At 36.7% G+C, this 12,615-nt stretch overlaps 1 protein-coding gene across 4 annotated transcripts; it reads right to left on the bottom strand.

Moving 5' to 3' along the window:
- Window positions 1-68: 68 nt before the first annotated feature.
- LOC149003767 (uncharacterized) lies at window positions 69-12,186 on the bottom strand. Of its 4 annotated transcripts, none has more exons than XM_089136647.1 (13): window positions 11,837-12,186; window positions 11,191-11,417; window positions 9,705-9,774; window positions 7,999-8,195; window positions 7,797-7,872; window positions 7,611-7,694; window positions 7,382-7,461; window positions 7,165-7,291; window positions 6,937-6,996; window positions 6,795-6,845; window positions 4,130-4,288; window positions 1,649-1,781; window positions 69-788 (listed from the first exon to the last, which is right to left on the bottom strand). In XM_089136647.1, the coding sequence occupies exons 2-13, from the start codon at window positions 11,346-11,348 to the stop codon at window positions 613-615; spliced, it is 1,371 nt and encodes a 456-aa protein (XP_088992773.1). In that variant the 5' UTR covers window positions 11,349-11,417; window positions 11,837-12,186; the 3' UTR covers window positions 69-612. The 4 variants fall into 4 exon arrangements, with proteins under 4 accessions (XP_088992773.1, XP_088992774.1, XP_088992771.1 ...); XM_089136648.1 differs by having other exon boundaries at window positions 11,952-12,186; XM_089136645.1 differs by having other exon boundaries at window positions 11,970-12,186.
- Window positions 12,187-12,615: the final 429 nt, after the last annotated feature.

Here is a 12,615-nt window from a genome sequence, read left to right as displayed (position 1 = left end):
ATTAAAAGTTAGGCCTTGAATTTTCCTGAATTTTCCTGATCAAAATATCTGGGAACTACTAGTATAAAATATGATCGTCGTCATAGTACCCTTTTATATGAATGTGAAAAGAAGACTTCCCAAACATTGCGCCCGCCTGTGGGTGCCTAACATGAAGACTTAAACAATCATAATAAGAATTAATAAACAATCTAAAGAAATACAATCTCAGATTCTCAGTACAATAAATCAGCTGAAAAATTACCACTATGCAATTGGAAGCAAGAGATGGAGAGAATGATCTCTGGTTGATCCAGGTTTAAGATTCTGGGTTGAAGATGTTTGTCACTTTGAGTGGTGAGAAAAGAAAAGAATCATCTAAAAAATGAAGGTTACAGAGGCTGAAACTGTACATAGCCATAACAATTTCGAACTAGATAAAGATGGAAAGAAAGCTTTCCCAATTTGTTTGTGACTGGGGAACCACAGAACTTTCTCTCTACTTCATTAAGTCTTTTAACTTCTATTCTGAATCGTGTAACATGAACCACCGCTACAGTTGCTCCAACTGCATCTTACTGCCACTTTCTGATAAGCTGAACATTAAGTCTGTGGGAGCTTTATCACCTCTTGTCAAGTCAGCAGGGGCTCCATAATAGGTTTCAATGCAGGTGTATGAAGATCCATGGTATATGTAATTACTGATCCAAGAAGTGCACAAGATGCGGGAATGAGACCCAATCCATATCTTGTAATCGACAAACAGCCTATGATTGAAGGACAGCCCTCAAGAATTGGAGAGGAAGCACCTGCATTAGGAGTGTCAAAATGACAATGGGAACCAAAAAGGGGGGGGGGGGCGGCATGAGCCAAGGAGAGGATATATGACCAAATTTAAACGAAGCCTGAACACTCAGCAGAATGTTGTATACTAGTATCGATAAATCTGAATGAGTTTCAATATTAAGTGATAAAAGATGGGTATGCAGGTATGACAGGAGACAGGAGACAGGCTGCTTAGCAAGACATTCATATCCAAAATCAATAAGGTTAGTTCTCTGATAGTCTATTTCTATTGGTTTAAATATCATTTTACCAATTAAATTAGAAGTTACCCTAAACATCTTTTATTGTATCAAGTAGATGATTCATGTTTGGCTTATTGTAGAGATTGGAAACACTGCAGTCATGCATTCTGTCAGTCTGGTAATTTAAGTTTCAAGAAGAGCATTGCAAATGCCAAATAAATCAATTTGTAAGCCATCTCGTTTCGGCCGAGATTTGGGTGAGACCTCGAACCATGCATATTGGTCATATCAGCCTGTACCAATTCAACTTGACACCATCTTAAGATAAAAGCACTATGCTAAGGATCACGTCTAGCATTGTTTTGAAATTTATAACTACGTTAACAAAATATTTCACGTAGAAGAGAATGAGAAGGAAAGGATACTTTTAACTCAATAGGATACCAAGGGATAATTTTTCACATCTTAACATCTTAATTACTAAATATTTTTATTCTGGAAGCAGCCTGTTTGTGATAACAGGGAACAACTACATACATTATGATACTCCCCAAACCCAGAAGTGGCAGGAGCCTCATGCACTGGGTACAACCTAACTGAAATGTTTTGTTTGAAAAAGAATGAAGAGATAAGGTACTCACTCTGATAGGATTCAAGAATATATAAAGCAAGTCCGCATGAAATTTTGTCCAAGAAGCTCAATGACCCATAAACAAATGCACAACCATGGAGATCCTGTCCAACTAGAACACTTTGCATGCTCACTCCTGTTACCTGTTACCCAATAGAGGCACAAATGAGAGATAATAAAAGGAAGAAAGCTAATAGAAAAACAGATATTTTGACAGAAAAGGAAGCTTGGTTTGAGGGTTATAGTTTTGAGATCCAATTGGTTGCTCTCTTTTTTGAATTGTTAATAAATTTATTAAGGCAGCACAGGATCCTGGACTTCTACGGGGTAGTTGAGAAAGGAGGGGGAAAAGCAATAAATGGGTAGCATTTTTCAGAAAACTATTTAAATTGGGATTCATGGATAAAATATGACTTCATGAGTCACTGAAGGTTTGTGAAAAGCATCTTAGATGGGGTAAGTGATCAGCCTATAAAATTGGAAGGTGTTAGGCATCAATACCATCAAGTTTTTAGTGGTCCTTCTACATACCCACATGATATTCAAACTTAACTTAGCCTTTAAAACATCCATAAAAAAAAAAAAAACTCTAAGAGAGAATTCAAATAAAAAATAATAATAAGAATCTAAATCGATGAAGAACCATACCAACTGAACTCAATGACTCAGTTTTATACCAACTAAATGTGATTACTGTTAGTGGTAAAACTGTCCCATAAAAGTTTCTGTTGAGTTTTAAAGGGATACATATATTACACGACACTGAGGACACACTTTCCCCACTTCATCCACCCTGCTCAAATTCTTTGTTCAACATCATAGATTTGTAACCCTTAATTGACGATTGAACTGAGGTATTTAACTTTATTTGATTAAACCTAAGTATCTAAATAATCATTTGGATATCTACTTTAGATCTACCGCTGGCACTTTGAATTCCTTCAATCTGAATCAAATCACTGCTCCTTGTTGAAGCATCTATGGTCTCTATTTTATGAAGCAACTGCCTAAATCAGCTCTAATTTTTTATTCCTTATCTTGTCCTTAGTTTGTCAAACATCAAAACCAACATGCTCATCTCAAGTACACTATGCATCTGAATGATTTTTTTAGTGGCCCAACATTCCGCATCATACATCATGTCCCGGTGAGTGATTGTCCTATGATATTTTCCTCATAAAGTTTTCTCAATTTTCACTAGCTCATGATGTGTCCTATATTAACCAAAATGCCAAAAAAAAAAAACACTTAAAACTACTAAAATCTTCTTAATCTGCAAGTTTGTCTTCCCTTTCTTGTAGCTATCCTTGATAGTTGGATCACACAAATAAGGTAACATTGTGTTAATTGTCTTACTGCTCTTCTTAGATGAGCAAATTAGAGGGTGATCATAGATTTGTAACAGTTAAAAATTTAAAAATTTTGAAAAGAAAGGATTTTGGGGATGATCTGGATCAAGAGAAATTCTATTGCAAGTATTCACAAGAAATAAGCGCAAAATCCTAGTCTAATTGGTTAAATAAGTAGCCTAATGGGGTTACATGGGTCATGGACAGGGAATACTTATGTTTTGGAATACTTATGTTTTTATTGTGAAGGGTCTATCTTGAAATCCTATACATGTAGGATAAGTGGTTTATACAAATTTTGCTTGTTAGTAGTATCTTGTCCTTTAAGTTGTGAACTCTTTGGGACGTCAATAGGTCAGTTTCATACTAGTGTGGAAAAATCTTCAAAGAAAAGTTGATTAAATGTCTTGAAGATGGTCCCAATGTAAGTACCTGGACATGTACATACACAGAACAATGGTATCAAGTCTAAAAGGGATTTCTAATGAGGGCCCCAAACCAATCCCAACTTATCCTTAAAAAAACTGCCTCTAAGCATCTGAAACCATTAGTTGAATGAAATTGAATTTATAGAGTTCTTCTGGGAGAAACAGAGCTACAGTAAGATTATATTCCTGTTGAGAGGCTAGGGTAGTTGGTGATATACTAGCCTAGCCTTGGGGTGAGGTTCTTCAAGTCAGTTTTTCTTATCTTTCCTTTGTTATTAAAAAATTTCTCAATTCTGCTTGGGCTCCCATATCCCTACAATCTTGTCTATTGATTATTCTGGAGTTGTTGTAAAGACTGAACCATGATCCCATGAGAATATACTAGGTAATTTTTCAGATTTTGCCAAAACTTATACGATGATCCCATCCAGTCAATTTCCTCTTCCATGTGGAAAAAAATTACTTTCATGAAGATATTGTTGCCCACAAAAACTATACTTTCATTTCTGTTCAGTCTTTTGCAGCAAAGCTCTTGGTGAATTTGTCATTCACCATTTATGCTATCAGATAAGGTCAAAAAAAATATCAGAGGAAAATGGGATTGTACAGTTTTCCAGGATCTATATTATTAAAGTATGGAAAAAAAAAGGAAAAAAAAAGAGAGGAGCGCAAGAGGAACAGAAAATGAAAAATGAGGTAGGAATTTGTACATACCGTCATCAAAGCATTGGCCACACCTATAGTTACTGACAGAAGATACATAAAACCATGCAGGCTACTTGGAAGAACAAGGATTCCTACACCAGAAAATATCCAAAGGACGCCACCAGCGGTAAAAAAAGCCTTGAGACGTTGGCCTGTCCATCTGATTTCCTATCATATGGAGGATAAATAGTGGCTCAAATTAGAAAGGGAAGCAGTATCAATTGATCTAATAAAATATTCTTTTTATATTTTACTGGATCAAAATGACGTTTCAAGGGGATCAAACCTTTCAGCAACATGTATTTTGGTTTTTCAAGAAAGATCAGTAGAGTATATGATGTAGTGTTATTATAGAAGATGAAGATGATGACCTCTCGTTTTGGGAAATGGGAACGCCTTCATTACAGTACATGCATTATAGAGAGAGAGATCTTATCCATGATAATTACAAAGATCAGGTATCAACTTCCAAGCAGCGCAGAGGATAACCTCGGCTTTTGGAGAAGATACTTCTGGCAGTGTACCAAAGAACCTACATTTTCTATCCTTGTATCAGGAGTTACTTTACTAGTGAGATGCCAAACATTCCAACATGAAGCTCTATAAGAGATGAGGATTAACTGAAAAGTAAGCAACCCTTCTTTTTACTGCCAAGAGACAAAGGAGCAGGGTCCAGAATTGTTTTTAGGTACTGAAGGAAAGAGCAGTAAAGAACCAAAGTTTAGGTGATTAATGTTTTGGAGATAGGTAAGCCATCGATCTAGTGGGACAATTAGGGAAACAAACAAAGTGCAGAAAATTGGGTTTAATCAAAAGTTACTTTTACTGCTAGCCTTTCTAGGGCAGGTTTCGCTTGTGTGTATATGGAGTAATGTGCCTTAGAAGGATCTTGGGCTGCTCCAGCGATTAGTTGCTGCTTGGCTTGGGGGACTCCTATGATTCCCCTCCCCCCCCCAAGAAGGGGATCGTTGTATCCATGCTGTAAAGATGAGTTCATGTATCAAATCTGGGCCCCTTTTTTCCTGAAGAAGTTTGGAATTACCAATGCTGTTTTCTTCACTCCCTATTGCCAATAGCTAGATGGAACTTGGGCAGATTGGGTGGGAAAACACTAGGCTTTTGTTTGAGTTGGGTATGGTCAAGTTTAAGTTATTTCCTCACTTGAAAGAACACTAATATGTTATAGTGTGTAAAGAAAGCAAGAGGTTCAAGTGTTGGCAGGTGGGTGTGTCGAATGGCTTGGCCAATCCTCACAGTAGGAATGCATGGACAAGCCCAGCCAAGAAAAACCTAGCATGATTACATTTTTAATAATCTTAACCATACATAGTTTAGAACCTTGGGTTTGGACTTGGATCGGGGCTTAGGTGAACTTGGTTAATAACATCAGACTATTTCTCCATTCAAAACAATTCACCTAAAGTATATGTATACTACAAGTTTTTTAGGGAAACACCAGCACTACATGTTTCTGCTAGGATTATCTCTAATTTCCCATCCCCCGGTTGTTGACTACGGCACTACGCAAGGAGCAGGCTCAGTGTTGTCTCCTGGGGGCTCAACTCCCAATTCCATTCTTCTCTCTGATCCTTCCTGTAGTTTGGTGTTCTGTTTAATTTAATTATTTAGTCATCCCAAAAAAAAAAAAAAAAAAAAACTAAGATTTATCAAAATCAAACAGCCAGTCAGTTCCAACCTTAAATTTAACCATGGGCACAGAAGAGCATTTAACTTGACGTATAGAGCTTAGGTTATCCGACATTGGGATAGATGAATTGCGTAGCCATTTGTTACAAGTCTTTCAGTTTGGAATTGACTCATTAGGCTTTTCAAGAAAAAGTAAAGCAGAATGTGGTGAGTATTTGATTGAACTGGTTGAGCAGTAATTTCTCGTGAAGTTAAGGACAAGTTATCCATATACATATGGTGTCTCTACAAATTGTGTTATCTATATTACTATGTCAGTGAAACTGAACTGTAGGCCTAGTCCTTTTGAAATAGGGGGTTAATGTCCAAACTATGACATGGTGGACCACAAAATTTGGACATTTGGTCAATCAGGAGCATTCCACATCCAATCAATGGTCCAAGTTGGCTACATCATTTCCCAAGTGGCAAAAAAGGTATAATTTTACCTGCTGATATTCCATCTAGAAAACATGAATGAGAAAAAGAAGGAAAAAAAGAAACAGAGAATGACCTTTCCCCTGTTAAATCCCACTTGGAAAACAAATATAAGAAAAAAATAGGAGCCACCTTGTAAACCTTTCTCTAGCTTAGAATTGGTTTACCTTATGCTTCAGTCCAACTAAAAGCACCTATGAACTAGCCCAACCCAAAAGGAAGTTTGGTTGGATTGCACAGGTTTGCGCTTATCCTGACCCAAATTGCATCCTGAGTATGATCTTTTACACCTTTCAGGTAGGTCAGATGAACCATTGGGAATTTAGTTCCTTCTGACACTAGTTAGGTGCAGACTAGCATAAGGAAAGAGCTTAATTTTGGATCCCATTATTAACAAAATTTATTTAATGTTGTTTTTGGGGTGCTGAACCCAACGGATTGCAGGATGCATAAATTAAACTTTAAGAATGGATAGTAAAAATACTCCAATACAAATGATCCTAGGCAAAGAATATACCTTTTTCCTCATAAGAAGGAACTATGGTATTACCTGTAGCATGATTGATACTGCAAAGCTGCAAATGTAGATGATGGCGGGAACCTGCCATATCAGTCGGAATGTACAGTCAGTTCTTTCTTTTACTAAAGATTTAAGGCCCAACTCAATACACCAATGCAGGTTCGTTGTTTACCAGAGCTTTAGATGATTGAACCATTTGAAGATCATGAATCACATAGAAAGCAAGAAGTGCCTGAGAAGAAAACATGGTATTAAAGAGAAAAGCACCACTTCAGAAGCCAATTCCTCAGACCTTTTTGCACATTCATTCTGAAAACTATGAGAATAAACATTAGGTAATTGACAGATACCTATTACCAAATATTATATTTTTGTGGATGGAAACGGAAAGAGAGCAGACCTGGGACACATTTGTTACAAGTCGAGTGAGAACATATACACTTGCAACTTGATAGTAGAGAACTTTCTTAAACCAGTGTGTCCATGAAATCCTATGTTTAGTTGTTCCTTGAATACCTTGCTTCAATCTACAGAAGACATTCACAATATGTTCAAAATATTAAACCATACTGAAGAAATGATATGAGATGGCTAATTGCAATACAGATGTTGCATACCTTGGTTCTCTGGTTCCAAAAAGAAATATGCCCACAAAACAGCATCCAATAAAAATTGATAAATACGCAATCCACCGATACTGTTAATTTTCCAAAGTGTAAGAGCAAACACCAAGGGACACATATTAAACAATTAAAGTATAAATTCTAATATTGGGGCCCAGAAAAACATTGGCACTTCTAGGTAGTTTCCTTTCAAGGCATTCAGTTCCATATGTGAATGGCATACCTGATTTTCAATGTCAACACTTGTCTTGGGTTTATATATATTGAATACAGCCCAAGCAATTACATATAAGCTAAGATTTGCCACCTTCAATAACAATTATATAAAAAGAATCATAACCATGATAATGATGCATAAAATCCAAACTGACTTGATTTACATGAAGTAAAGATTAAAAGAAATGCTCACCATTGTAAAAGCATTACGACAACTAGCTAGCACAACTCTACTGGTTTGATTAAGTGTGATGCAATTGACCATAGACCTTCGATGAGAAAAAGAAGGGAGAAGAAAGAAAACTAGTAAGTATTTCTCTGGCCACACCTGTATAATAAAGAAAAAGCAGTAAAATTGGACAAGTAACAGACAAATTGAATAAAGGGACTATTACATGTGTGAAACTTGGGTAGCAGCCCAACCCACATTGAAGATTGCAGCAAACACGCTGTAACCAGCCGTTTCAATAGCAGCAGAGTTAGTCCCAAAGATTTTGCAAGGTAGGCAACCACCAAAAACAGAAGAAAAGGAAACAGCAACCAGAGCTGATCCTGCACCATGCCATATTTTGAAATGTCCAAACCTGTCTATCTAGCATGTCAAAAAGAGTAATCATCATTCTCTGAGTGATGTTTGGAAAAATATCCCAATCAAATTTAGCAATCTAGATCATCCTAGTTAAAATGGGAACCAATAGGAACACCAATGCGGCATGTGCAGGTGAGTTCCACCAATATCATAATCAACATGAAAACATTGCCAAGCCATAACTAACCAACCAATGTAACTTCCATGGACCTCACCAATTTGACAATGTAACAATGGGTCCCTGTGAAGTGAGGCAGCTAAAAAATCCACAACTAATCCCAACCTTAGAAGTGCAAAAAGATACCCAAACCACGATAGGAGGACATTCCACCAGGTGGGTGGTGCACCCCCTTAACTCCCAACTGCCACCCCTAGGACTAGTGCATATGGTTGACACTTAGTTTTACATAAGGTCATTAGCAATTATAGCCTAGTGACTTCTATGACTTTTTCAGCCACAGTAGAAGTACTCTAGCTATGGATTGAATGCAGATACCACTATGAAGCAATGATGTTAGAACTTTGTAATCCTAGCTGCATGTTTTGGGCAGAGCTTCTCAAGTTGTAGAATCCAGCTTCCTGTGAATATGTGGGTTAAATAAGCATGTCCAACAAAAAAGAACCATTGGGAATCTATAACGCCATAATCCAGAGATGCATACACTTGGGCGATGTCCAAAATATACCTGAAGTCCTTTCCCTGTACTCCTTGGACGCTGTTTGCTGGGATTAATACATTTTGGTTAGCCCTGTTCCCACCTCATTATCATCAACTTTCCTTCTTCTACCTTCCAACTCTATAAATTGCATTTCCAAAATGAAATACAATGACCATTCAAAAGACAGAAGAAGAGGTATTGAATTTGGTCCATTTCAAGGCAGAAATCAATGATCACTTGGATCAAAACCATTTCTCTTGGAACCTCTAGATCTCCAAACAAACCTAAAAAAACACTGTTGCAGCTTTGCCTAGTGTTGTATAATTGGCAGCCCCATGCTGGATGGAGGGGTCTATGATGGTTACTCAAGAATTTTAAAATCAATCAAAACTCATAGTGAAAAAATGAATCATCCAGCCACCTCTGAATGTTTTGGAATCCTTAGAGCAGTAACCTTCTCAGCCACAGACGCCAAGAACTTCAAATTAGAGTAGTTGGATTTAATCAAAATAGTGAGAGCTAGAAATAAATGAAACACGTGTAAATTTAATTTTAGGGGAAAAAAGAATACAAGACTATACATGTCATGATATATTGAAACATGCATGTGAAATCTGGGGAAATCTCTCTCTCTCTCTCCCCTTTTTCTTTTGTTTTGTCTTGTTGACGCAGGTATAACCATTGCATTTAGTGAAGGTAAGCCTTTACGAAGAAGTAAAAATGCTCCAGACGTTATCAAAGCCTTTCTTCAAATATAACTATAATACTTAGACAATCAATAATCAGGAGATGATTACAAGGAAAACAAATAGGGTGGTAAGTCAGATAAGGTAATAGATGAGTCTGATTGTACCAGCTCCCCTGCAAAAATGGTCATAAATCCATCAGCAACTTGACCTGACAGCATGACAACGGCTGCATCCCTATGGATAAGAACAACCAACACAGAAGTTAATAAACACCTCCACATAAAAGCTGTAGGAAAATCCTCATAATAGTGCGACAAACATTTATTAGAAGAGTTGCATAAGTCACAGATGTCATTAATGTACGAAATGGAATTCACAAAAGAAATAGAAGAGTGAAATTTGTTATGCAGTAACGGGTACCATATGCTTATGGATAATGACTACTTCCGGATACACCAAATTATTTGCAAGAAAAGCTGCAGATGGTTATATATATATATATATATATGTATGTAACCACAACTCTCAAAAGGAACACAATAGTAACATTTGTTCTGCAGAATGAGGACCATATTCTTGTGGAATGAAGGGAACCAAAAAAATAAAGCTTTTGAAGCTTGTAGATGGAATTAATTAATGATACACAAAATTATTTGCAAGTGAAGTTGAAACTAGAAAGTAATTTTTGTTATACATATAATCTAATCACAATTGTCATCTTATTAGTAATATAAATATATAATAATATTAGTTGCATATATTCTCAATAGTTATCTCTGTTCACCACAGGGAAGGTTGTAAGAAACTTGGTCAAGATCATGTTTGTGCGAGACTTCAAAAAATCAGAATATGACCCCCTGGGGGAGAACCAGAATCAGAATTTAAGGGATCAGCAAACAAAACAACAACAATTTTGAAATCAGACCAGCAATCAGAGGCTGATGGGCCAAGACAGGTCTGCATCATGAAATTAAAAGATAAAAGTTAAAAAAGAATGAAGTGATGATAACCTAGCAACAGTTCAAATCTAAGCCTACAGGTCAATGGAATGAGAAATTAATGGTTAAGGCAACCATGGAAATGGTTGCTGATATAAATGAGTAATGAATTTCTGAAATTCTAATGCATTTAGAGCCCCTGTCCAAAAAAGGAGGTTCGTAGAAGAAGACGGAGAAAGCACTGGTGGCATGGCTTTAGTTGAAGTAGGTGACACTGCACAGAAGATGAAGCAGAACTCCATTGTTCTAAGGAAGATGATAAACTTTGCATTTTCTTTATAAGGAAGACATGCAATCACTAATGAAAATCCTTTTATTTTTCTAAAGTGACAGGGAATATCAGCAAATTCAATTGTCAGAAGATTTGAGGCATACTTCAAACTTCCTTGTGTGAATGCCAACTAGTCCAACCATTATTAGGTATCGACTGAGAGCCTGGGTATGGAACAGTTAACACTGACAATCATAACAACAGCACAACTGAAAGATGAAATTGACACTGAAAAGCATAACGGTTCTATCAAGCTTCATACCACTACAAAAAGCATTGATAATATCTGTGATCTAATTTTCCATGAACAACTAACTATAGTGATAAAAAAGACCAAAAGAAGGGTTATACAGAATGCAAGTTGGGCAACAAGAAATGTACCTTGGGGTTAATCCAATATCTGTCAAGAACACTAACAAGTAAGTAAACCAACATGCAGATGTGATGTCATTGAGCATGTGACCGACACCATAGTAGACCACAGACACTCTTCCTATGGGTTTAGCGCATGATTCTTCATCTCCCGAACCATTAACCATGTTGACACCCCAGATTACAATTTCCAAAAAATTAGAACATGTCAAAGTTGCTCCATCGTATAGAAACTCCTGCATGGAAGAGATCAGGGCTTCATAGATAGAAAGCACAAATTTCAAACTCATATAATTCGAAGAATATAGATCAGGGCTTCTAATAGAAACCATAAATTTCATTTTCATTAAATTCAACGAATAGTCGACGGGAAATGAATAAAACTAGACATTGGAACTTGGGCGGCTATAGACAGCTTACAGTAATAAAAGAACTCAAAACAAAAACAATGAATCAGAATTGATATTTCCTGTCAAGCACTCCATCCTACTACAAACGAGCAAACATGCTAGGCAAAACAAACAATGAAAGATACCAAGAGTTGAAAATAAAATACATCTTCTAATAACAGATTCACACCTTTACCACGAACTAAGATTTAATTCTAGGAGAAGGTAGGTTAAAACCAACAAGAAAGAAAGTCCAGCAGTTTTACATATCAAATAAATGATTATGGGGTTATTTTCTCTTCCTTTTCCAGTTGGGTTGGAGTCCCTGTTCAGAACAAGTATCGATTCAAAAGTTCGTGTGTTTGCAGAAGAGTGTACAACCTATGAGAGAGATGTAACCTGTTTTGCATCGACCAAAGCTTTTCATCGAATACCCATTCTTCAGGAAGGGAAATTCTGTTAAAATATGATAGAAAAAGTGAGTGGGTATGAAAGATGAGAAAAGAAGGGGAAGCGGTCGGTCTGGTGGTTCAATATCTATGACTTTACTTCCACCATCCTGCTTTTATTTGGGAGTTTGCAAACGGCAAACCAATCTCATCACGTCATCATCTGAAACTTCTTTTATTGTTGCTTCTAATTCCAAATTTAAAAATCTATAAGTGGAGGTTGCTTCTTCTTGGGAATGGATTGACTTCAAAATTTCCATGAGATTGACTGACAGGTAGAGTATGCACGCGGTTGATGTCAGCCATTTTATATCACAATTGAGGGCCAAAAAAAAAAAAAAAAAAAAAAAAGAAAAGAAAAGAATTTAGTTATATTCTGCATTTGGGGGCTTGAGAATCAGTTGCTGTAACTTCAGAAAAGAGCAAAGATTCGACGGTGGACCCATGAGGCCATGACAAGTGTTTGCCGACCATTGGAGAATTTAAACAGCAGAAGTTGGCTTTGTTTTTTTTTTTGATAAAAAAGAAAAAGAAAAAAGAAGTTGGGTTTGTTCCTTGTTGTTATCAAGCCATTTTTCTTTCCAAATTCTGGCAGA

This window comes from Hakea prostrata, chromosome 10, assembly GCF_041222555.1.
Source record: "Hakea prostrata isolate BN-2017 chromosome 10, UWA_Hpros_2, whole genome shotgun sequence".
Taxonomy (NCBI): domain Eukaryota; kingdom Viridiplantae; phylum Streptophyta; class Magnoliopsida; order Proteales; family Proteaceae; genus Hakea; species Hakea prostrata.
The sequence above is the reverse complement of the archived record's forward strand: the minus strand, read 5'-3'. Positions and strand labels throughout refer to the sequence as shown.

Coding starts and splice junctions, on each gene's coding strand:
- LOC149003767 (XM_089136647.1), bottom strand. CDS start 11,348: ATGGTTAATGGTTCGGGAGATGAAGAATCATGCGCTAAACCCATAGGA. Junction 7,695..7,796: donor GTCGTAATGCTTTTACAATG/GTGAGCATTTCT, acceptor TTGTTATTGAAG/GTGGCAAATCTTAGCTTATA. Junction 1,782..4,129: donor TGGCCAATGCTTTGATGACG/GTATGTACAAAT, acceptor ATTGGGTAACAG/GTAACAGGAGTGAGCATGCA.